This window comes from Rhamphochromis sp. 'chilingali' (genome assembly GCF_963969265.1).
Source record: "Rhamphochromis sp. 'chilingali' genome assembly, chromosome: 3".
NCBI lineage: Eukaryota > Metazoa > Chordata > Actinopteri > Cichliformes > Cichlidae > Rhamphochromis > Rhamphochromis sp. 'chilingali'.
This window is the reverse complement of record NC_137931.1, coordinates 33534241-33560554: the sequence shown is the minus strand read 5'-3', so window position 1 is coordinate 33560554 and position 26314 is coordinate 33534241. Positions and strand designations below refer to the sequence as shown.

General features: G+C 41.3%; 1 protein-coding gene across 1 annotated transcript; it reads right to left on the bottom strand.

The window, feature by feature from the left end:
- Window positions 1-557: 557 nt before the first annotated feature.
- myo7ba (myosin VIIBa) lies at window positions 558-25716 on the bottom strand. Its single transcript, XM_080879001.1, has 48 exons — window positions 25652-25716; window positions 24987-25024; window positions 24789-24890; window positions 24513-24665; window positions 23871-24055; window positions 21699-21820; window positions 21486-21628; window positions 21281-21394; window positions 20855-21008; window positions 20693-20769; window positions 20496-20615; window positions 19384-19523; window positions 19093-19303; window positions 18878-19013; window positions 18620-18792; window positions 18389-18532; window positions 18125-18283; window positions 17880-17972; window positions 17350-17444; window positions 17164-17248; window positions 16857-17075; window positions 16198-16404; window positions 15905-16114; window positions 15648-15812; window positions 14391-14690; window positions 14152-14312; window positions 13944-14070; window positions 13750-13869; window positions 12852-13025; window positions 11748-11975; window positions 11484-11651; window positions 11270-11387; window positions 10748-10874; window positions 10175-10341; window positions 9906-10087; window positions 9414-9535; window positions 9165-9319; window positions 7894-8047; window positions 7249-7404; window positions 4868-4973; window positions 4657-4770; window positions 4483-4567; window positions 4289-4389; window positions 3904-4089; window positions 2140-2256; window positions 1850-1933; window positions 1622-1741; window positions 558-1538 (listed from the first exon to the last, which is right to left on the bottom strand). Exons 2-48 carry the CDS (start codon window positions 25002-25004, stop codon window positions 1443-1445), a joined length of 6693 nt encoding a protein of 2230 aa, XP_080735127.1. The 5' UTR covers window positions 25005-25024; window positions 25652-25716; the 3' UTR covers window positions 558-1442.
- Window positions 25717-26314: the final 598 nt, after the last annotated feature.

Sequence of the window (26314 nt, the reverse complement as noted above, 5' to 3'; positions counted from 1 at the left end):
GTAACTTGAAACTTGAGTGCAGACTTTCTCACGTATTTTTTGGCTAAGTCCACACACAAATCTTTTTTACACACACACAAATCTTTTTTACACACACACAAATCTTTTTTACACACACACAAATTCTTTTTACACATACAAATCCTGATTTGCAAGTACAAAACTGATTTACAAGTACAAAATATTTATGACCACAATTTGAGCCCATACTTCAGAGCATGACTTCAGAAACCAGTGAGTGATGTCATGTAGTTGTGCATCTTTTAAAAGAAGTGGAAAATTGAGATTCATCAGGGACAATGCAGGGATTCAACATCTTGCCCAAGGATGCTTCGACATGGTGATTGGAGTATTTAGGAAATCGATCCACCAATCTTCTGATCGGTAGAGCTCCTCAATCTCCTAACCCACAGTTTTCCCAAAGAAAGCTCATATTAGTTGTCCCACGATGAGCTTTATTGTACGACAGTGGACAGTTAGAAATGATCACAGGGTTATAGTTAAAAACAAATCAATCATGATAATCACCTTTTAGGTAGTTCAACTCGCCAAGACACATTAACTGGGGGGATGTTTTATTTCACAATTTTAACACAGAGTAAAAAATTTGCATCTGTAAAATTGACATAAAGGGAAAATCATTGTGGAGATTAACTTTCGATATACTTTTTGAAGATGGGCTAATTTAAAGGTTGCGTGTGCAACCTAAACACACAAATTGTGAAGTCGCTTTGACACTTGTCCAGCTTTCACTGTGATTTGAAGATTTTCCAGTGTGAGGAAAATTCAACTTTGTAACATTTTTTTGTTTTTTGAGAAACAAAACACTGAATAGAACTTTGCTTCCAAGAAAATCTTTAATGTTTTTACATCAGGTAAATTAATGTCTAATAATTGTCTGGAATTCAACTTTCTTTTAATCTAAAAAATTGAGTACACGTGCGAAACGATGCGTCCTGTGCACATAAATGACATCTGTGACATTTTGGTGAGCAGAAACAGGTCAAATATTTTGAGCTAAAAAAAAAAATCCACAAATGTAATGAAACTGACATTTACACGAAGTTCAAGAACAAATCTTATTAGACCTAGGTCTTTAACTTTGACTCAGACTCATTCAAATTGGATTTATTTATTCATAATAACACGCTAGAATTATTTAACTTGAGACAGTTTTGGTTTTGTGTCCATCATTAAAAACACCAAAGAGACCAATAACTTCTGATTTTGTTACTCATACACAGACCAGAGCATACATGACTTTAAATAAAAACTGAGAAATCTGCAACTACTTCGTTTCATGTAATAATTCAATGTTTTTTTAAGGAAAGCACAAAAAAGTTGATTGCTAATCCAAAAACAGAGAACTACTGTGAGTACAAGTTTCAGTCTGCAGTTACAGACACACAGCATGCTTTCAGCGAGCTGTCATGCCACAGAGTTTAGATGTCAAAGCGGCGGTTCCTGGTTTGCACAGTCTTCCTGTCGCTGAGGTACATGTTAACGTAGGAGCTTATAAGATCGTCCATCTTGTAGCCCTTTTAACAGAAGAGAGTTATATAAAGAAAAGGAAATGTAGACGAAATATAAACCAAAACTTACAGAGTGTTTCACGTCTTACCAGTGACGTTTCACACAGGAACTTGCTGCCGTTGACTAAATTACCAATAGTCATGTGAAAGTAGGTGCTTCCACTGGACCAGTTAGCAATGCGGTTGAATGGATGAGTTGCCAGAGTTTCCTTCAAAGAAAAAAAAAAAAACATGAATAAAAACATGAATAAAATGTTGATATGAGAGAAGGGCACTGAAATTTTTATTGCTCCATAGAGTTTTAGACTTTCTTTAACCTTGGTTTTTGGATGAATGATTGTGAGTCCTTGCTTGCTGATGGCAATTCGCACAATATCTGGAAATTTTTGCTCTGATGTTTGCTGAAAAGAAAGAAAGATAAGCAAATGAGGAAACTGTCAAGCTAGAGTCATGTTGCACTATTTGCAGAAACAGTGCTAAAGACCAGAGGCCCGACAAATAGTGACAGATATCAATAGCGATCAGATAAACACGCTGCCCACGCAGCCAATCTGATAGCTGATACCAAGATAACCATCGTGTGAGCTGCACTCGCTGGAGGCCTCACCTTCACATCAAAGAAAGCACAGCCAAATGTCGGCCAACGGTGAACCGCCTTCAGGAACGCCACCTTAGCTTCATCAGCTGTCATTCCAGTTTGTTTGTTAAATGAGGCGGTAATGTTCTGAAAATGAAAGTACAGATGTATCACAGAGTGAAACAACACCTTCAAGTGACCACTGCCTCTAATGAGGTTAATGGTTTTCTAGCATTAACACTGATGATTAAGAGGGAAGGAAAAAACCAAACCTACATGACCCTGTTTGTAAAAGCGAACCCTAAACCTAATAAGTGGTCGAGCCACCCTTAGCAGCAACAACTGCAACGAAGAGTTTGCGATAACTGGCAGTGAGTCTTTTGGTTCACTCATCTTTGCAGAATTGTTGTAATTCAGCCACATTGGAGGGTTTGCAAGCATGAACCACCTTTGTTTTTTCTTAAGAGACTCAGAGGTGGACTTGCTGGTGTGTTTTGGATCATTGTCCTGCTGCAGAACACAAGCATGCTTCAGTTTGAGTCACGAACAGATGGATGGACATTCTTCTTCAGGATTTTTCGGTAGACGGCAGAATTCATGGATCTGTTTATCACGGCAAGTCTTCCAGGTCCCAGCCCCAGACCGTCACACTACCACGCTACACCACAGAGTATTTTCCCAAAACTCTCAGGGATCATCAAGATGTTTTCTGGCAAAACTCAGACGAGCCTTTGTGTTCCTTTTGCTCAGCAGTGGTTTTGGTCTTGGAACTCAGTCTCTTTCATATGGTGTAGTTATGAACTCTGACATTAACCGAGGCAAATGAGGCCTGCAGTTCTTTGGATGTTGCTCTGGGGTCTTTTGTGGCCTGTTGGATGAGTTGTCAATGCGCTCTTGGAGTACTTTTGGTAGGCTGGTCATTCCTGTTTCAGGTTTTCTCCATGTGCGGATAACGGCTGTCATCGTGGTTCACTGGAGCCCCAAAGCCTCGGCTTTGTAACCCTTTCCAGACTGATAGATGTCAGCGACTTTGTTTCTCAGCTGTTTCGTTGGATTGTGACAGAATTTATGGATCCACGTTGTGCTGCTTTTGGAGATCTTATGTCTTATGTTTGAGATATTATGTTGCTTTTTTTCCCCTGTGTGTCTTGCTTCCAAATTTTATTGTGCAAGCAACTGTACATTGACAATAAAAGTTGTAAGTTCTAAGATCTTTTAGCCTGCTTCAGTTTGTCGCACAGGATCTATTTAAGTGACTAGTTGATTCAGCAGGTGTGGCATTAATAAGACCTGGGTGTGTTCAGTGTAAGTGAACTCAGCTTTGTAAAAAAAATGGTTTGGACATATGCAAAAAAGGGATAGTGGATATACTGGACGAAGATAACATGTCTTTTGTCCTGTTTTCCTTCTCTCGCCACAACCAGCCATAGCAGATGGCCCCGCCCCTCCCTGAGCCTGGTTCTGCCGGAGGTTTCTTCCAGTTGAAAGGGAGTTTTTCCTTCCCACTGTCACCAGAGTACTTGCTCACAGGGGGTCATATGATTGTTGGGTTTTTCTCTGTATGTATTATTGTAGGGCCTACCTTACAATATAAAGCACTTTGAGGCTACTTTTGTTGCGATTTGGCGCTGTAAAAATAAAATTTCATTGAACTGAAGAGAACGTTTAAGATGACGCTGGCTGCAGGAGTTAAAAAGGAAGACAACAGAGATTTATTGTGGATGTAGTAAAAGAGGAAATGCAGACAGAGAAGGATGCCCTGTGATAGGGTGAGATAGAAGCAAGCCGTCCTACCTTCTTCCACTCGTTTTCAGACATAGCCTTCAGCTGGTCAGTGGGCACCAGCTCCTTCAGCAACTTGGGAATCATGACTAACTGGTTCTTATCATTGTTGACCTTTATGCAGAAGAGCAGAGCTGCAATTTTGAGCATTTCCTCTTTGGTGCACACATGATAGCCTCTTAGGTATTTGGGTAACTCCTGGAAATTAGAAAGACATTTCGTTAACTTATTTTTTAACAGGTCTTGGCCAAAGTTTCACTTTTTAACCGAGTATTCAAAACGTTTTTCAGTTGCAGGCAACTGTTACTAGATTTGTGTGAGGAGGAATTGTGTTAATGGAAACATCTCGCTTCATATCAGCTGGAAAATTGGAAAATGAGACATCATTCAAATGTACCTGAGGGAAATGGAAGATAAGATCTGCTTTTGTGTCTCTGCCAGGGATCACGTTAAACCACAACTTCCTCATGAAGAACACAGTATAGTTGACCAGCCCACCTGCGGAACACACACGAGCACAGAGGTTTGTACAGGTGTATAGTAGACCATTTAAAGTCCCGCCGTCATTCTAATCAGAAGATGATTTATTACCATCAATCCTTTTCACACTCTTGGACCAGTCAGTGATTTGCCTCAGACTGTCAAAGAAGTAGTCTGTCTCATTCAAACTGAGAAACTGAAACAGAATAAAAAAACACAACAACAGGCTGGTTTTTGTTCATCAAAGATGCCAGACCGTCTATTGTATAAAAATACTGAATGAACCTTGTCATTTGTTTTGACAAAAATGCTGAAGCCATCTGCTGAAGACAGTTCGAGCTTCCTGGAAATGTTCAGAATCAGATCCTTGATCCTGGTGTTGGTGGCCACTTCAAATATCTGGAGAAGGATGAGATTAATCTCAGATAACACCAAAATGCAATCTCCACCCAGCAATGGCCTTTTCTGGTTTCATTAAAAGAGTTGGTGTTTTTACCTCATCTGTGTCATTAGGGAAGTGGATTTTGTGGCGGATCTGGGTGCTGTTTTGTTGGATGGCATCTAACTCCACATGGTGAGGTGGGAGCTTCCTGGGCTCCATCCTAGAGCAGAACAACAATTATTAGGTACCTGCCTTTTTGTTCTTTTTCCTAACAGATAAGTCCAAAGGTTCAGTGTTTCTAAAGCAACTGACTTTTCTTCTTAGTACCACCTCAATTTAGGTTAAATGCTAAATATACCACCTGCCTAACAGTCTGTTGGCCCCCCTTTTGCTGCCAAAACAGCCCTGATGCATTGAGGCATGGACTCCACTAAACCCCTGAAGGCCTGCTGTGGTATCTGCACCAAGACATTAGCAATAGATCCTTCAAGTCCTGTAAGCTCTGAGGTGTGGTCTCCATTGCCCATTGCTCTGTGGTTAAGTTCAGATGCTCATGTGCCCATTTTTGGTGCTTTCGGCGGTGGAGAGGAGTCACCATGGCTACCCTGACTGGTCTGTGGAAGCCCCATATGCAACAAACTGTGATGTACTGTGTATTCTTACATTTTTCTATCAGAACCAAATTGCCAACTTTTTTTTTTTGGCAATTTGAGCTACAGTGGCTACAAGCTGGGATAGGCCAAGTGGATGGATGGATGGATGGATGAGCCAGCCTTCAGTCTCATACATCAGTGAGCCTTGGCCAGCCATGACCTTGTCGCTGGTTCACCACTGCTCCTTCCTTGGACTTGGACACTTTTACAGATACTGACCACTGCAGACTGGGAACACCCCCAAAATGTTCTGATCCTCATGCCTGCCATTTTTCCTGCTTCTACATCTACTTTGAGGACAAAATGTTTACTTCCTCCGTGATATATCCCACACAGTAACAGGTGCCACGATGAGGAGATAATCTGTGGTATTCGTTTATGCCTGATTGGTGTATATAATTAATGAGCCAAAAATGTAATGTTACTCCAGTACCAAAAAGCATGTGGTCTTGGACTTCTTGGAATATGAGTGTGAGTATATGAGAATATGAGTAATTTAGAGATATGAACATATATTTTAAGGAGGCCACAGACTCAAGTGTACCCCATAATTCCAGTCAGTTGATCTCTTTACCACCTCACATTAGCTGTTCAGCTAATGCATTCAGGACATGCTATTTAAACTGCTTTAGTCTTTCTACAGTTACTTCTCCTTTTGCAATCCTTTTTGTAACCCACCTCCAGCGCAGCTCCTCCTTTTAATGCTTTTTCTGACCTTACCATTTATACCTATAGACGTTCACTTAGACCACACCTCACCTAATAAAGTTTGACACATGCTTGTTGGGAAGGTCACAGAACAAAGAGACAAACACTTCATGGAGCTTGTTGATATTCATCAGCATTGCCTCGAAGTCACATTGACCACACTTAACAGACCTACGTCTAACATTCAAATGATGTAAACAAAGTACTGGCTGCAACACTTTGCATTTCTCCACATTTCTGACCTAGTATCTCTGCTTTGTTGCAATAGGTGACTAAAGGGAGCCCAGTACGGGCATGATTATTCAAATTCACAACTCCATATTTTCATTTTTGGATTCTACTAGAGTAGCTTTACATGACTTTTATTTCCTTTACGCCACAGTTCTTCCGATTCACTGCCCCTTGTAAATAAGACTTGCAAAGCATGTGGGCAGGTCTTCCAAATGCCTGAGATTTCAGTAACATCGTAGAAAAAAACTGTGTGAAACTGAGCATTTAGCAGTCCCCTTGCTTCCTTGTATATACCACATTATGTGAAAAAGTTTAACATGAATGTCCACCACAGCAAAATGAGACATAAGACAGGAAATCGTGTAAATCATCATGGTTGTCTTTTAACTTCACTTTCTTCTTTTGTCCTAAGAAAAAGTAGAATTATTCCCCCCTTTGTTGTGACCAGTATGCTTGTGTTTGAATGATAAATGTTTTCTTTCTGTATTTTCTGATTACTAATAAAAGCTTTAATAACAAATGAGTCTCTGCAAGCCTGTTAGCATTATGGAGGAAAGCCTGGATGCAAATCAGATATATTTATAACTGAGGTCATGCAAATTCTGAATGTGGTCCTTTCACTGTGAAGATGATGCAACACATTTGTACGAAAAGGACTGTGTTCATCACCGCAAGCAGGTTCTGCACAACTTGATCTCAGTGAATCTATAAAAAGAAGTTAAATTATTTGACATTTCCTTTTCACACCTGAGGGAGGGTGATGCAACTTTCAGTCCTTTTTTACTCTTTAAACCAACTTTAAACGAGAAGCAGACTCTATCGACGCATTCTTCCTGTCGCACACTCAAAAGCGTCTCTGTGTTTATGTGTGATACATAATACAGGCCAGCGTGCGGTACAAACCTCAGAGAGCTCTGCATGCGCTGCAAACAGTCAGAGGCAAGTGGCTCTCTGCGTCGCGACTCCAGAAATCGCTGAGCATGTTTCAGAAGAGGCTGACTGGGAGGAAACAGGCCGCAGCTTAGCCACATCAGCTGCCAGCCATGCTCCATGCTTAACCTGGGTGAAGAATAGAAAAAATAATAAAGAAAATTTCTATCCCGGTCGCTCCTGCACTGAAACAAAGAAGGGCTACCTTCAAAACCTCCAATATTTTACCCTTTAAGTGTCTGAGAAGGCACATATATATTATATTTATTTATATCTTGTGATATTTTGAACAGTTTGTCCTTCCATGAGCATCTTATGCAACATCATGGAAAGTTGTGTGGAAATGTGTACATGTATTTTTTTAACATTATAGGCTTATATACTGTTTAAATTTTCCACTTCTCACTGTTTTGGAGTGATCCATGACTAACAGACCAAGAAGACTGAGAGAGAACTTAATAACCGGAGCGTGCAGAGCAGACAGGCAGGCTGTGGACAGAAACTACTCACAGTTCATTCTTGCAACTGTGACTGTGTGATTATCTGTCAGGTGAGTTTCTGCATGCATCGCGTCTTACAAATTTTTGGATGCATGTACACAGGAAATAACATGTTTACCGGTTGTTATTGTTGGTCATCTGCTTCATGATCTGGCAGTAAATCTCATCCCTCAGAGCATCGTGTTTAGTGGCGGGGCTGAAGATTTGGTCAGTGAGTTCGAGGGGATTCTGCTGCTGCTTGGTGGGGTAATCACCCATGTACTTCAGGATTGGTACACAGCAGTCAAGGATGGCTAACAATGGTGGATTTTGAACAGCTGAGGTTACAGAAATACCTTTCTGTAACATCCCATTAGTCAGTATCTGTTTTCCCCCCTCTTATATTTCAAGACCTTGCAGCTGTCTCGTGGTTTCAGTTCTTCTTCTGTGTACTACTTATTACTACTCTGGTTTCCAACTTTCCTTGCTTACTAGGTTCTGGGCTTAAAATAAACAAAAAGAGTTAGAAGAAATATGAATATGTCCAGAGAAAGAAGCAGGTAAATTTTATGACTTCATTTTGTTTCATGTTGAGGTGTTTAGCTAATATCTGTCCACTAAGGTTTACTGCAGGCTTTATGTGACTGAATGCAGGGCCAGATGCCACTGTGAAAATGGCAGCTGAATAGCAGAAGATGATTGCAAATGTTCTATTAGGTTAGCACCACCTAGTGTGTCTGCCTTTTAGTAGCATCGTCGTCATCAAGCGGCAACCTGTGAAACGGAAAAATGAAACCAAAGAGGAAGTGCCAAAAAAACTGCAGTTTCGTGAGGCTGGCGAGTCGCAGTCCCCACAGACCGCTGTGTTAAAATGTCCACTTTACAGCAGAAATGAACATGTTACAGCCTGCCGCTGTTTCAGACTCTGTGGATAGTTTCACCCTTCATAACAAATCTTTATAACTCCACCTGGACACTAGAGTTAGGAGTATGCCCACTTTGATTGACTGGTGTGCTGATGCTGATCGCTGTGTGCTAGGCCTCGCCTGTGACTGAGAAACCTTATGCTGTTAATGACTTGACATGCCCTAAAACACAACGCACTTTAAACTAACTTAAATTAGAATCATGTTCTATAAAATAAGACTTAAATCTAGTGATAGAGACCATAAACTCATAAGGAAAGTGTTTGCTGGGGTCATAAGTCGCGTATAAAGTAAGATCATGCGCTCATAGAGCTCTGCACAATTAGACTTGTTGCCCCCTGCTGGCCATTGCAAAGAATGCAGCTTTGTTTTCCACTTTTTAGACCCAGAGGCTTTGCCCAGCTTCTTTGTTAATGGTTTACCATGTAAAAAAAATTGGTGAAAATTTTTTTAATTATTGCATCTTCTAGTATCCAAAGGATATCAGTGAAAGCTAGACAGGCTTTGTGGGTGAACTCTGGGTGGCCTCCAAGCTTCTTGAGTAGTGGCTGTCTTATTGGCTCTCTGGAGTGGACCCACAACCTTTCGGGTGCAGCATTCCTAGCGATCACCTGACGGTTCACATCCTTAATGGGCTGCCTGGAAAGAGGAGAAAGAGTGGTGCTGTCAGTACTGTTTCACTGATCTGCTGGTGAAAAAAGCCAGCAGAAGAATGGACGAAATTTTCAGATACCTGAAATACTCGACAGAGAAATCTTTCAGTGAATAAGGAGCAATTCTCCCCACTGTGCCTGTTTCTTTCATGGTGGCCTGTATGATGTCCTTCCTCTGGTTTGGTGAGAGGTTGATGAGGTTCTGAAAAAAAAGGAAACACCCACCGCATTTAGTCTTCATGCTAGCAAAAAGGTCTATAACTGAAAAAAATGGAGGCAGGTGCTGAACTGACAGCAAGACAGTAATGAAAGTGAAAACAATGAAAAGTTATAGATAGATAGATAGATAGATAGATAGATAGATAGATAGATAGATAGATAGATAGATAGATAGATAGATAGATAGATAGATAGATAGATAGATAGATAGATAGATAGATATGTCTTCATGTGTGTTGTGATATCATAAAAATGTTTCATATCACTAATTTCTCAGGCTTTTTTTTTTTTCCAAAATTTGGTCAATTGTACGTTGATTCACGTTTATTCTGATTTGATTGGCTGCTCCGTACCATGACCTCGTTGGTGGGTTTGCTGAGCGTTGGCAGGATTGTGATGGCATCGATGGGGACGGCCCCGGTTTGTTTCGTGCGATCGTTTTGGCCCTTAACCCAGCCGTGGTCCTGAGAGAAATCATTGTCTTTAATGAGCATGATGAGCTCTCCTTTCTTGAAGCTGAGGAACGTGGCGTCTTCTGGAGAGGATTGAAAAACAACTGAGAAGTCAGTCAGTTAATAATCAGGAGAAATGACTTCAAAGGAAGAGGAAGTGGGGCACTGACCTTGCTTCTCGACTTCTTTCAGGGCCACGGCGTACTGCGAACGCTCCGTCAGCCCACTGACAAACATGGTAATCAGCTCGGCCATGTCCGCCGCTGAGGGGCCGCTCAGGGTGAAGTCTCCTTTCAGCGTCATCAGAGACACGGCCTGGCCAGATTTTTTAACATTCCTGAGAACCACCACCGAGCCAAAAACACGATTAAAGCATTCCTCTTTTAGCAAATTCAACAAGTTATTAAAAAAACAAATTGTTTATGGAACAATTTTCTGAAAATATCCAATATTTCCTTCACGATTACAGTTGCAAAAAGACAAAATTGTCTTGCCTTATAATAAATATTCAAGACTGTGATTTAAAGCTAAAAAGACTTTAAAATAGGTCAAATGTTTTTATTAAAGATTTGTCCTTTAAGGAGGACAGAAGAACAAAAACAAATCTTGTTTATCTTTTATCTTGTTCATAGTTTTTGGGAGCCAGAATTTCACAGATAGCGCATCCGTGTTAACAAGAGTATACCTTCAGGTAATCTTGTTTCCCTCTTGGATTCTCCTGAACAAAGCCTAAACAGGTTTACCTCACAGCGTTGACAGCCATTACTTCTGGGAAGGAGAGTTCTGCCAGCCTCTTCTCTCGCTCATCCAGGAATGTGATTCCTGTCCAGTTTATGGCCACAATAAACTTGCTCTTTGGCAGTGGAGGGCCTGGGAACATCATGGAGAAACTGATCATTTCCTGTTCCTGAGAGTTTAATCTAAGCTGTTTAAGATATTAAAATAATGCAGAAAATGTGAAATATATCAGTGAAAAGCAGCAGTAGTGGCCGAGTTTAACGACAATAAGGGAACTGCAACAATGAGTCAGTTTGGTGCCATTTTAAAGCAGAAAGGCTGATTGTTGCTTGCTCACAAATTTGACAATTTGCTGCTGACAATCTGAACACTCGTAAGTGTTGAGCCTCAAACAGAGCATAAAAAAATTAAAATAAACAAGAATTAAATGATAACTACCCCCCCAGCCTCAAGCAACGGTTCTTTTTTACGGTTTGATTTTAACTTAAAGGTTTACACTTTTATGTACAAGGAACAAAGACGCCTACCTGAAAGTTTGGCAACCTCAAAGAACCTGGAGAAGAAGATGGGCCACTTCTGTCGAGCGTAATCGACTATCTCCGCCTTCAGCGAATCCGTCTTTTGTTTGGAACTCACATACGAGCCCTGTGACCGGATTACAAAGACAAAAGAAATGATTCTACCCACAACATTTTTTTAACCCTCTATGTGTTACAGCATGTGATCCAGGATGCGACTGACCTGAGCATAGGCAGTGCTGACCATCTGCACCCAGTTACTCTCTGTCTTGGTCTCCAGCAGAGAGTTACTGATGCAGTCCTGCACAACATCCTTCACGTTTTCTGGGCGGCTGTCCGATCCGTGTTGGATGTACAAATGTTTTGCAGCGAGGTCGACATAGTCGTCCTCCTGGGGAAGTGAAATGTGGGAAAAACTCACGTTAGAGGTGTACGGCAGGAATGCTTAGTTGAATCCTTGGTTACAATACAAGCAATAGGAGCGCACCTTTTGACACTGGTACTCTCCAGACTTCAAGCCATGGATGATCTGCTTGTAGATGAGGTCTGTGCTGAGCTTGTCGTCACTGCAGTTATGCCAGGGGGTGAAGATCTCTTTACGGAAGATGAGACGCCAGGGGGCGTGCTGCTCCTGGCCTCCCCTCCTCTTTGTGTCCTGCTCACACCGGGAGATGGCGTCCATCACGTGCTCCCGGCCGCTGCCCAGAGCCCACACCTTCAACACAGCTTACCGTGTTAATATCTATCCATTTATTGACATACTTGTATTCATATTTAACTCGTACAATTATCAGGGAGGCATGTAACCAGTATGACCATCACTTGAAAATAACTACACTGCAAGCATCCCATCATGATTTTTTTGTTTTTACTGTGTATTCTGGGTCACCTCTGTGCTTCTTTCCCTTAGAGCCTCTTTTTTTTTTTGCACGTGCTTGTATTTTTTGTGACTTCCTGCTCGCATTAGTGTTTGCACAATACGGAAATAATCAGAGCTTGGTTGAATTCTCCAAATCTAAAGAAAGATGCTTCTTTTATTACCTCCTTTACCAGAGCATGCTCTGGAGCATTGTTTATGAAAGGAAGGTAGATAAGACTGGTCCCCAATTCAGAGCATTTACAAACAGGAATAATATAAATCAATAAAAAGCTGTTTAAGTCACACCGTAAGTCGGGTTTGACTGAGTGGAAAACTAGGAAGGTTTCAGATATTCCTTTCATGTAAAAAAAACCAAAACAACAAATTTTAACTGGCTTTATTTACATTTTTTCTGTTTTTCTTTTGCTTCTTCTCGTTCCTTTCTGCCACGGAAATCAAAGGCTTAGGTCTGAGCGTTCGGCTCTGTCAACAAGTTATTTCTGGTAATGAGCGTTTTTGCACTGCAAAGTGAAAAAAATCCTCACTCACTAACGCTTTTGGGCCCTGCATCTTCACAGCTCATAGGGTTTATATTTATGAGCTGTTTATAACAAATTGAGATGAGCGGCTGATAGATGTCTATTCTGGACGCTCTGATTGCCACAGGATGCTTTCCGCATATCAGCTTCCCATTTCAGATGAAAGAATTTGGATCCGTCTGTAAACATGTACCTTTGCATACAAGGCGACGTAGATGGAAAAGCCAAAGCTGTCTTTGAGGTTGATTTTGTTGGAGATAAGCTGGCAGATCTCTTTAGACGTAGATGCTGAGTCGACGGGGAGGTTAATGGAGCGGTTGTCCATAAGCATCACAGTCACAACTATGGGCTTTTTTGTCTTGGTGGCCTGTCACGGTGCAGGAAATAAACATGTTAGTTAAGTGGAAATCACAGTTTGTGCATATTTTCTGCACCTTAAGTTAGTAGCTTACTCAACTTACACAAAAACATTTTTCAACTGTAAAGGAATATATCTAGAAACATGTGCGGTTTAATTTTTCAATGAGATTTCAGATGCCGCATAATTCCAACTGAGACCAAACCAACACTGTAAATGTGGACTGTGACGTCTCCTGGCAGCATTTTTTGAAATTCTTTTAAAAAGATGTGAGCATGTTACAGGATGTTTGTATAGCTAGTGTCAGCTGCTAATGTAGCATCTCATCAAATTTCAGCACAGAATTTCTTTTCTTTTATAACGATAATGACAGAGTCAGAGAAGTCTGCAGTCATATGCAGTTCTCTGAAAAAGTGCAGCCCTCTAACGTGATGTTTTCTGTGTGTCTTCCACGTGGTTGTGGAGTAATTTTAGCCCTTTAGCTGTTAGACAGATGGCCTCACATTTGACTTTAGAGTACTTTGGCCTAAAGAGGAGACAAAACGCTACGTCCAGATGAACAGAATCAACCTTTGGAGAGGTGCTGTGTATTATTTTTCTGGGGAGGCACCCATCAGGCTAAGGTGTAGATTTAATGCATAAAGTATTGTTGTCATTTAGAGTTACTGAGCATAGATTGAAGGAATTTTGAAAATGCTGCATTTTTCATATGAAGCTGTATAAATCTCAGCACCTGCAGCTCCAGATAGGAGGGAGGCTCCTCTCGTGTGCCGTTCATCACGGTGCGCCGCAGCCTGTCAGCGCAGTAGGACGAGTAGCCGCTCGGAGCCAAGCGGATGAAACTTTGGAGGTACTGCAAAGACAAGAGTAAAAGGTAAAACATCACAGCATTGAAATGCGCACAGCTGTTACGGCTGCTGTACTCACCTTTATAAATCGCTCACTGGGAGGAAAAACGCCCAAACAAAGCGACAGCAGGATCCAACCACGGAAGAAGCCCGTACGATTGTTGTTGTCATGAAGCTGTTTGCAGATCTGACAGTAAATCTCATCTCTGTTGCAGAAAACTGTGTATTAGCAGAAGCTCGGAAAGAGATATCAACAGCGGAGCTATGCGATTTCAAACTTCTGTAACCTGAGGTCAGGCCTGACGATGGCGTATCCAACGATGTAGTGAAGCTTTTCCAGAGAAGTCAGGGGTCTGTCCAGTGTGTCCGACTCTCCAGTCAAGACTTCGGGATCCTCCTTCACAGTCTGCAGAGTGGCAGGCTTGGAAACTTCCGTCTGATCATCTGACTGTTGGAGAAAAATGTAAATGTCCATTAGCTTGGTTAAAAAGTGAACGGCAACAAAATATTCTGGCTTCTGCCTCACCTCCTCCATGATGATCGAGGTTTTTCTGAAGTTTAAACCAGATTTGGGGATTCCATTTTCTTGAACATTTGATACTTTTCTGTTTTTGGACAGTAGGTCAGTGAATGTGGAGCCCTTTCGTCCTCGAGCGCTTGCATCTGGTACAGTGTACACCTTCTGGTTTTGAGGGGTCTGGTTGGGCACAGCAGAAGCCTTCCTGGTTCTTGTCAGGATGTCTATAAAGATGGAGCCCCTTTTGTTTTGTCCTGGTGGCTCAGGGACTGTAGAAGCTTCTGTTTCTTTTCTATTTCTCAGCACCCTCTAAAAAAATGAAAAAGTAAATGGTCAAACATCTCTGGAAACTGGCCCATGATTATCAAAATGAACACTGATTAAATTTGTCAAGTCTCTCCTGCAAGATCATCCTCTAGTGCCATTTTGGACTGCGTCTTGTGCAACAGTGTCTTAGTCCAGTTGGTTTGATGGTCTTACTTGTAATGCATTCTACCTCGCAGTTGTGTGTACTCTTTGATGATGAAAGATTCATGAGAGTGTGAGTGTGGTTAAAAAGAATTTCAAGCGAATCAAGTGTTATAATGTCACATTTAGCCAAAAAGTGCTTTGAGCAGAAAAGCATAAGTCAGACACACAGTGAAACTCACGGCCTTTCATTTATTCCTGCATGCACGCCAATATCCACGTGTAATAGAAGAACAAAAAGCCACAAATAACAGGCGAAAGATTAAGGAAAAGATTATCTACAAAAATGAGTCTACAGCAGTCTTTGAAACAAACCACAGATTAGCCAAGGAAGGCTATTGCAAAGTTTAGAAACTATAACCTCAAAAGCATGATCAGCTCTGATTTTTAATTAGGTGACTGGAACAATTAGGAGACCCTGATCAGGTGATCAGAGAGGCCGGCTGCAGCTATAAGGTATCAGTAGCAGTTTTTATGTGAAAGTTTATGTAAAGAGAAAGTTACAAGAATTGAGGTGGGAGAAAATTTAAGTGCTGTCTAGTCATTCTGTACTATTATGTGTCAACGAAGGTTTTACTTTTTTGTTTTTTTTAATAAAAGAGAAAAGACTGAATGAGCTTTTAGATGTAAGACTCTGAATTCAGTTCTCAGTCAAAATAACAGCAAGACTCTTAGCAGTCTTAATTTGATGTTGCTGGGAATGACTGACCCCAGACTGAAAACGAGAACCTCCGTTTTGCCAGGATTAAGATGGAGCAAACTTAAAGACATTCCGTTTTTTGAGGTTTTGATTCCTACCTGATCCAGGCCCACCATGTTGCTGAGACGTCTGTCCTTTCTGGACATCAGCTCCTGTGGCATAAAGCGATCCTGTGAGGAGGGTACCCTAACCTGGGCCCGTTTCTTTGGCTCAGGGAGGTCTCCCATAAACCTCAGGATGATCCACCACACTGTGAGCGAAGCCTGGTGAAAGCACAAAAGAGACATGATTAAACTGTATTAAAAACAGACAGAAACACGTGGAATTATGATGTGTGGTGAACTAAGAGAAGCACCAGAACATCATCTTCATCCTCATGGTAGAGCAGGGGCTGATGAAGCCTCTGTCGGATATGGGTGTGGGTGGCTGCACCCTGGAAGTACATGGAGGCAAACTTGGCGAAGGAGTACTCATCCAGGTCATCATAGTCTTCGTTGGGAAGATCCTCCTCCATCTGGATTTTGTCAATGTCTATCTCTTCAATTATCCGTTTCCCACCAAAATTCTGCAAACACATACAAGCACGTGTGACTCATCGGCTTATATCTAAAAATCATTCAACACCTGCCAAAACATCTGGTTCCAAACCTCATATCCCATGGGTGCCTGCCCCTCCTGCCCTCCTACAGTGTTGGGCATTAAAGTAAGGAAGTCAAACATGTCATCCACCATCTCCTGGTCTGACTGCCGCTTGGCCTCCATCTCTCTCTTCTGTCTCAACACCTCCTCCAAGTGCCTCTGTTTCTCCAGAATGAGCCGCTGTTCCTCTTCTTTCTCTTTAGCAGAGAGGTACATCTGAAAGAGCAAAAACAGTGCTCTAAGCAGGGGGCAACTAACCTTGTTGCAAAAATAAGTCAGACTACATAGAAGCCTATCAGGAAATGAATCAACTGCTCATCCGTAAACACTAAGGTCACAGATCAACTAAAGTTTTGGTCTCAGTCATCAGTTTAAATTGTTCCCTACTACAGCTTGATGTGCATTGTGTAAATTCTGCCCTCACACTGAGTAAACAGATGATAAAGCAGGGTATGTGGCCACTCCTCGCTGGTGACAACAACAGACAAATTACCAAACTTCACAAAGCCATAAAGATAAATGCTTTTATGGATGGAGTAAACTAAAGCAAGGAATAAATACTTGAAATTATGCTCTAACATTATAAAATAAATGTGAAATAAAAACTAAAATAACTGATAGATAGCAGCACAGTGGAAATAAGATGAAACATCGGTGGTGGTACTTACGTCTCTCTTCATCTTTTCGAGAGCTTTTTTCGCCAGTATGCCCCTGGTGTGTGCCTGTAGCAGGATTACAGCCTTCCTCTTGCGCTTCCATTCCTTCCTGGCCAGGTGTCCTCGAACATGGGTCTGTAGCACGAGGGTCGCCTGCCTTCTCTTTTTATATTGGAAGTGGAGCTGGCGAGAGCGAACCTGTGCCTGCAGCCTTGCAAAGCCCAGCTGCACCTGGAATCGGAAGATGAGCGAAGGTTTAAAGCAAGCGACGCCTCCATTTTCACTCGAGTCAATGCTGATTTTTGAAAACGCGACTTGCCACTTTGTACAGCTTCCTGCCTTTGTGTCCTCGCCAGTATTTCTGAATCACGATCGCGGCTGACCTTTTCCTCAGGAATTCTTTCCTTTAGATGGCATGAATCATGCAAATTTGAAGCAGTAATTCACATGTAAGAATACTAAATAAATAAATAAATAAAGCGTAATGCAGATCTAATCCTCCTACCTGTATTTGTAGCCTCTCAGGACTTTCTGGATCAAAAGGGCTTTCACATTTAGTTGTTTTATTCGCTCTACTTCAAGCATTGTGTCATGATGGTCCTGAAAGAAAACAGCAGAAATTACCATTTTATTTCCTTTTCATTTCCTGCGCTGGTTCTTGACTGCTGACGTTCAGACAGTAGTGAGATTCTTTTATGTACTTATGTATTTCTATGCTGGCAAAGCAGAGTGCTCCAATAGATTTTAGTTCTCCTCATCTGTATTGAATTTCTGCGGCACAGTTGATAAGAACAGGCCCTTCTCTGTAAAGGCCGCTTCCTATCAGCAGTGCATGTTTTCAGATTGCCGTACGTTTAAGAAAAATGTGTAGGCAACTGTGTATGTAGGGATAAATACAGACCGCAGAGGTGCACTATGAGACAACCTTGAAGGGCATGTTAGGTTTTTGGAAGTCTATGACTGCTTAGTGCACACATATTTCAGTATTTCAAACCATATACATTCAGCTAAGATTGTTCTTATAAGCTTCCAAACCTTTAGGAATATCTTTGTCTTTCCAGTCTTCCAGTCACCTTCTCCGGTAAGCAGGTTTTCACAAATACTTTCACAGCATTTCTCTTCGCTTTCCTGTTAAACCAGCATTTAAAAAAAAAAAAAGAAAGACAACAACGTAAATAACATTATATGGAAGACTTTCATTTGGATTTATGCTTACATATGAGTTGGTCATAGAAAGAATTTTGCTGATCAAAACACAGATTTTGTCAAAAACAACTCACGGTATTTGGATCACAGATGGAAGTCCTCAGGAGGACACGATATCGAGTTAGAAACTCATCAAATGTGTAGCGTACAGGATACCCAGCTTTCCGGATCCTGATGGTCTCCATCATACCGGAGTAACGGAGCTGCCGCATGCACAGCTCTCTGTCAAACAGCTGAGACAAAGAGGTACTAAATGAGATTTGAAGCAATTTCTTCTTTTTTTTCCAGTTTTCAAGCATGTTTTATTCTGTTTGAGAGGACCAAGACTGTCTCCTCACCATGGGCTTCTTGAAGTCATTGGGTTTGATGCAGCGGATGAAATACGGCTGGCATGCAGTCAACGTTTTCATCAGGGAATCCAGGGACTGGCGGAACTGACCGCTCAGTGTTGGCACACGCTTCTTGCCATCTGGTACTTGTTGCTAATACAAATAAAGTGCAAATATGTGTAAAAAATTCTATACAGTGATGGTGATGTGAATGGTCAAGTGATAAAAGGCTGCACTAACCCCGGTGTTTCCCTTGGCTGATGTTATGGTCATTTTGGCGTTGGCAATCTTGATGCTACCGGAGGTGGATTTGAGGTCATTACGAAACACCTGTTTCAGGAGTTTGTTGGTGGACTTTTCCAACATCTTAATGAGGTCTGAGCTCAGGGTGTCACGGTTTTTTTCAAGAAAACCTTAAACAAAAACAAAACATTGAGAACATCAGAGGAACATTACCAATCGGACGAAACAGGTTGGCTTTAAATGACTTAAGTGTACCTTGTGAGTCATAGAAGACCTTTCCAGCAAAATGCTCGATTCCAAACTGTGTTTCGTAGTTGTTCTTTGGGGGAAGATAGATGCCACCTTTCTCGTGATACTGGTTCATCTTTTGGAGCAGGGTGGCATCTGTGGCCTGAAAATTAAATTACACTTTTAAAACCCTTCCTTGCTTTGGTCCGTTAGAGAATTTAAAGTACGACGAGGACAAAGACCTTGGGGAAATTGCTTTCCTCGTCAATAAGCGACAGCAAGTTCATGGATTTGCTGGCCAGTACGTCCAGGGTTCGCTGGTTATCTTGGTAGTCAATGTGCTTCCAAACAATGTTTTCACGGGCGTACTCTTCCTGCTCAAGCTTGAAGACGTGCTTGACGAAGAACTGCTGCAGCTGCTCATTGGCGAAGTTGATGCACAGCTGCTCAAAGCTGCAGAAAAAGAAGAAACAAAGACAGAGGCTTAGTAAGAGTACCCACGCAGGCCTGGCCTGAGAACGGAGGACACCAACCTGTTTTTACTAAAGTTCTCAAAACCAAAGATGTCCAGAAGGCCGATGGATTGTTTGGCCTCGTTCTCCTCATCAGGCGGCTTGTAAATGGCACTGTTGATTTTCTCCACAATCCAAATGAAAAGTCTTCCGTATATACCCTGGAACAAATACACGGACACCAGCAATAAAGCTTTTTTTTAACGTGGAAACTGATCTGTGACCAGTTGCTACTGATGATGACTAAATTAACCTATCAGTATGCTGATGGCTAATCTGTAATCGTATCGGCTGGACTCTGTCTCAGAATGGAATTTCTGTGGTGAGAGGTGGCGGGCTGGGGTGGGTATTTTAGTATCCCCTCGGCTTGCTGCCTGTGCTTTAGAGTTTTCCTGGTGGACAAGAGGGTTTGTTCCCTGCACCTTTAGCCCATCGTCTGGGCTTATTCGGGAATGAGAATCTCCGAGTCTGAGGCCATGGTCCTCACCTTGGAAAAGGGTAACAACTCTGGGTCAGGGACGAGTTACTGTCCCAATTGGAGGAGTTTAAGTATCTTAAGCTCTTGTTCACGAGTGATGGGAAAGAGGAGTGGGAAATCGCTGGACTGATTGGTCCATTGCAGTGATGCTGCCACTGTACTGGTCTGTCTTGGTGAAGAAAGAGCTGAGTGTAAAAGTGAAGCTCTCGATTTACCGGTCGATCTACGTCCCTACCCTCACCTATGGTCACAAGCTTTGGTTAGTGACTGAAAGAATGAGATCACAGATTAAAAAGTGGTTGCTCCTCCACATCAAAATGAGCCGATTGAGGTGGTTCAGGCATCTCACAAGGATGCCTCGTAGGCACCTCCTAGATGAGGTGTTTCAGGCATGTCCCATCGGGAGGAGGCCCCAGGTCAGATCCCGGACATGCTGGAGAGATTATATCTCTCAGTGGATAGGGAGAGCGAGGTCTGGGATTCTCAGCTTAAGGTGCCCCCGCGACCTGGCCCAGATAAGCAGAAGAAAATGGACTGGTGGATGGATAAAATTACAATCTACACAGGAAAGTAGTATCTGATTACCTACTTTAAACCATCTAGGCCTATCTTCCTGACTGCTAAAATGAGCTGCAGCGTCACACATTCATTTTACTTTGACAAATGCGTCCCTGCTGTCCATGGCTTGAGCAGAGGTCAGACATTTGGTCACGTGTTCCCTGGCAGTCTGGAAGGAGCGCTGAGTCAGACCTTTCCCCAGTGCTTTGGGATCCACCTGAGGCAACAAGGTAGCACAATCAGACAAGATGATCTCTTAACTCTAGCTGTATCTTCAGAGAAAACGGCACATGCCTCCAAGAGCTCGCTCGCCATTTTGAAATTGGTCGACGTGTGGACGTTGCAGGCTTCCAGATTATCTACGATGGTGGCTGGAATTCCACAGGAAATCAATGTCAGTTACTTGAATGATTGCACCTGTTTCAAAATAATCTTCATTTTTAATGACTGCTTTACCCTCAAAGTCCACATTGCCCAGGTGAAGAATGGCTGCGAGCAGTTTGGAAATTTCCCACAAGTCATTTTCTGTGAATGTGAGAATCTTCAGAGCTGACTGGAAGTGAGCGTACTCCTTCACGTCGTCACGGCCCTCACAGCTGGTGCAGTTACCCTGGTGTGGTCACATGAGTTAAAACTGAATAAGCAGTGAGTTATCAGATCAAACATCCAGGGCACCAGTAATTGTTTCTGTTCAGTTTTGCTATTGAAACTATGACAAATCCCATGAAACTGATATACTGATATTATGGTTACAGAAACCATGACTATAAAGATTTTTAATTTGGTAAAATTAAAAATTAATTTGGTTGATTTTTCCCACCTGCTCCATGTATTTTCAGAAAACATAAATAAATCCAATCTTTAATCTAAACATCACAGTACCATGGTCAGATACTTGTACTCAGCGGCGTTTCCAAGGGAAAGAATCTTCTTCTTTTCTGCCGACATGCCCATCAGCATGTAGTAAAAGATGTGGTAGTTTCTTTCGTCTGGTGCCTGCACATTGATGCATGTGTTCTTTACTACAGGAAAGTTTGGCTTTAACACAATGCTGTTTCCGAAAAGTTCAGCAGACTGAAATTCCCACCTGACGACACACCCTGGACTTCTCCAGCAGGTACTGCTCAATGCGGGCACCTTCAATAGCCCCGCCCTTGGTGAAGCTGATGTCGATGTACTTCCCAAATCGACTGGAGTTGTCATTTCGAATGGTTTTGGCGTTACCGAAGGCTGAGAGGATAAGCTACAGTTAATAAAAGGCAAGTCAAATGACAAAAAGGTGCTGGATAAGACAGCGTACCCTCTAAGATGGGATTTGCTTCTAGGACCTGCTGCTCAATCCAGGAGCGCTGACCGCTCACTGCAGCCAGAAACTGCAGCATCAGCTTGGTGCTCTCGGTTTTCCCAGCTCCCGACTCTCCGCTGATAAAACACACGAGGGGGGTGTAGATGTGATGGATTTCCTGAATATTTTCATAAAGATCTCAAAAGGATTTGGCTCAAAATTAAACTTCAATACATTGATAAAGCAGTTCTGCTTGGATCAGTTCAGATCTTCTCTATTACTCAAGCAGCAAACTCAGGAATAAAATAACAAGGCATTCTAATAAGGAAGCGCATTTTATCTCCAGAAAGACCAGGACACTTAATGAGTCCTGGTCTTTCCTGTTAGAGCATACTTAAAGGATCTTTTTCATTTAGTCACCCAGACTGAATAACAAAGATTTCTGAACTGAAACTTTAGAGAAACTCCAAAACCGAATGCTAGTTTTGGTTATTTCCATTATAATAATAGAAACTGGGCCCTTTTTTGCTGTTTTAGTCTTATGTATATGATGTATTAACGCACCAGTGTCTTTTTTCTTTACATATAGTGCTTCATTTTTTTGAATTCCTAAAGCTTCCAGCATCGGGAAATATTTTCTTGTTAGGTGAATTAGACAAGGATCATGAACAGTTGGCTGAGTATAAAGGTAACAAAAGGCACCCACTATGTTCACTAATTAATATTCAATTAGGTGACAAATGTAAAGTCTGGAGAGACTGAGGACAAATTTTTAACTGGTTCTAGGTTGTAGTTTCTATTAACTGTAACAAGGTAACTGCCTGAAAGAACGCAAATTGTAGGTTATGTCCAAATATTAGTGAATATTTTTACCTTACCTTTAACCTTAGTGGTGATAATGGTGTTACCTTGTTAATACTTCACATTTATTACTTATTGGGCACTTAGGCGCTCCTGTAAAGGTAGCTCTCTCTTTTTCCCATAAACAAAAGCTCCAATTAATCATTTTACTCAGTCCAGCAATCATTTGTTATCTTTTAAAACAGACTTGATAGTAAAAAAAAAGAAAAGAAAAAAGAATGATGTGCAATAAGATGTAATAAATGTATATAATATTTGGAGTACTTAAAATTTCAGCACTAACATGATTTTTAAAGGATTTTATACCATCTCAAACAGATGCTCACTAAAGAAATTGTCAGAATTTAGCCCAGCTAGCTCACGCATGCACCACCTCCATAAAGATTGCAGTCTTAAATAATCTGAATATGTGACACAAATCTTTTCACCTTTAGCGCCTTTATCAAATACTTAGAGGTATTAATGTGAACAACACACAGATAAACAGAAATATGTGCTGGGGCAACATTTCATAACTCCAATAAATGGGCGAAATTTAAATGCTGAGATGTTTCAATGATCAAAGGAGGAAATGTGGTGGACCTACTGGTGACCATATCCATATATTTGGTCATCTTCTGAAATTAGAGGAATTGGGGGGGGGGGGAAGGGTTTAAGGTACTTAAACAGGTATTCTACCAAACTTTCATAGAAGAATATCAGAGGGCATTGATGGAAAAACTAAAGAACAGAATTCAATTTAAACCATTCTCCTGACATATAAACACCCCATCATATCTTATAGACCCCAGAGTACCATATCACCCCAACAGAGAACGGTGCTCTCAGACTGCAGGCTTACTGAGACATTTAAAAGTGTAGTCTCTGTTTTTTCCCTGTTTCCCTATAATTTTATATTCCTTGTTCCTATTAAGAAATTTCTACAGTGTATTTGGGATGATTTCACTTAAGCCAAATAGTCTTAAATAACATCCATCAAAACATAATATAATTTAAATCTAGATGTACACGTAGTATAAACCAGTTTTATATGTTTAAACAATCTTTTTATGTGAAGTGTATGTATCTATGTATGATCACAATCTAATAATAAAATTCCAATCAAATGCTTTGATAAAGAATAAACATATTAAAGTGAATACTCTGATTTAAAGTCATCCACTTTACCTTCTCATGCTTTTTTCCTTTGCTGCTGCTGTATCATTTTTTCCTAGTCTCTACATTTATTCATTATAATTCATATAGATGCAGCTTAAAATTGAAAAACCAAGAGTCTGAACTGCATCTGTGACTATATGAGTGGTAAAACTGACATAAAAACCCAACCTGATGACACAGCACTGGTTCTTTCGGTTGCGGCGCATGTTGAAAAAGCAGCTGTCTGCGATGGAGAAGACATGAGGCGGCATTTCACCCAGCCGCCGGTCTGTGTACATGTGCACATGCTCAATAGTGTAGATGGGCAGCAGCTGGTAAGGGTTCACTGCGACCAGAATGGAGCCCGTGTATGTCTTTAAAACAGAGAGCAGCGAGTAAACACGTCGTTATCATGGTGGAAACTCAGCATGTGATACATAACTCTCACAGATTAGTCACAGTAAAAAAAAAGCAGAGATAAATGCTGAATGATTGCTCGATAAAATAACTGAGAAGTATAAGATAGAGGATATTACACTCAGTATAATTTGCCCCCAGCCTTTCACAGCAGTGTTTTTACACCACAAAAAAGGTCCAATTCATAATTAAACACACGCTCCGTTGAGTTTTGGCGTTGGGACTCATAAACACTGGGTTACTCTCTTTAAACAGAGGCTCATTGGTCTCTATGGAGACAAACAACACAGTGATAAACTGCAGGGCAAAGTCTGAGCCTGAAAGCTGTTCGCATCAAGTAAGCATTTCCATGGATGGTTATGGATGTCATAAAACTAGGCGGCTCTGCATTGAATCCAGGGAACATAAACTTACATAGATGATTCCTTCCTTGTGTCGTACCAGGAGGTTCCTGAGCAGTCCGGCCTCGTTCAGGTCACCCAGCCTGATCATATCGTCTACGCCGTTCACAGAGGTCGGATGCATGGGCCGGATGCTTTTCTCATTTAACTTCTTGAGCTTGTGTTCCTGTGTGTTTGTTATTAAAGATCTCAAATTACACAGAAGGCAAATACAGCTCTTTTAAAGGCAGATTTCACATTATTGTAAAGAATCTGGCAGGAGCGCAGAGTATCGGTCGGGTTTTTGTACCTTTCCTTCGTCATCGAGCAGCTGAATCTGCCCGGTGTCTGTGACCTTAACCTCCGCCCCAATCGGCACCCCGGTGCCCGTGTCCACCCATACAAAATCTCCCTGTTTGGGTGAATTGGGAGTTATCATGAATAAAAAGGCCTTGTAATGATTTAGGATCATGAATCTTAATTATAGAAACAGAGAACTCATTCCTACCTTGCTCAGGTGCAGCATCGCTGAAATGTGAATTAAATCTGCAACGAAAACATTTTCTTTTCTACTTCTTATGAAGGAAAAGTTACAGCAATCGAACTTAAAACACAATCAATACAGATTTCCTTAGCCATGCTATAAAAATCAGTTTCCACAGTTTTGCACTTGCTCAAGGGTGTTTCAGCCACCCTCCTATTCCACCCCAAAATATTTTTTGTAACCAGTTTTCCAAACATGACAAGCATTATTGTTGATATAATGATCAGAAGTAACAGGAAAATACATCAGTATCCTTAAAACAAGCTAAAAGGCTCAACAGCCTTTACTGGACTTGGACTAATCATTCTTATCTGTGGCAGTTAACCCCTAAAGACCAACTCTCAGTCAGGACAAACCCTGACTGAGAGTTGGTTTCATATCACTGCTGGAGATTTATACAACAGCCACATATTTTAGATATGTTAAAAAGCAGTCTTCTGCTACATTTACACAAACTTTAAAGGCAACTAAAATAAAGCATGGGTTTCACTTTGAAGACATGTTTGTTCAAAAGTATACACTGAATTTTATAACCTTGCTACTAAAGACCAAAAAAATACACAAAAAACATATAAATATTAAAAAAATCCATCTTTTCTAGCTACATTTTTAGAGAAATCAGCGCTTACCTGAGAACAGGTATGTGTTGCGTGGAAGCCCCTGCTACTGATGAGGGACTAGTTCCTTGAGTGGCTCTAAACCAGGAAGTTTTCCTGGCAAAGCCCCACTTTATGGTACTTTGACTTTGCTCCTGCAAACGCAGAACCAAGAGAGTAACTATTATAATGCCACATCCCAAACATTTACTTAATACGAGCGCAAACCCCCCTAAATTTATTTGTTTTTAAACACCTACTGCTGCTATTTATAAAGTGTTATTTTCACATAGTAAAAGTCAGGTTTCATGGTGGTTGATAAGGTACACAGTAGCACACAAATAGTCATCATATTTTCATTTTTTTGGTCTTTCTGAACTTAAATGGTTCAAAAAACAAGTTAGAGTCTGAGTCAAAAGTGGAATGATGATTATATAAATGCCAGTGACAATAACTTTTCCTGATTGATAAACACGCTGTTGTCATGGGTCAAATACGTGCCAACACGTTGTGATGTATCACAGGCAATTATGTTGTAAAACAGCATGCAGTAAAAGGGAATGACTGGGCTCAGCCTGAAGATAAAAGAAGGCGAATAAAAACAGACAGGTCAGATTATTCCAGAAGCAAAAACCAAAATAAAGGAAGAAATTCAGCTGCATCAACATGTGGCCAAATTAAGTGACACGTGGGACT

Excerpts from the sequence above, each read along its gene's own strand:
- myo7ba (XM_080879001.1), bottom strand. Across the intron at positions 18,284-18,388 it reads ATGACTTCAAGAAGCCCATG|CTGTTTGACAGAGAGCTGTG; the intron begins GTGAGGAGACAG and ends TCTTTGTCTCAG. Across the intron at positions 4,974-7,248 it reads CGCATGCAGAGCTCTCTGAG|GATGGAGCCCAGGAAGCTCC; the intron begins GTTTGTACCGCA and ends GTTCTGCTCTAG.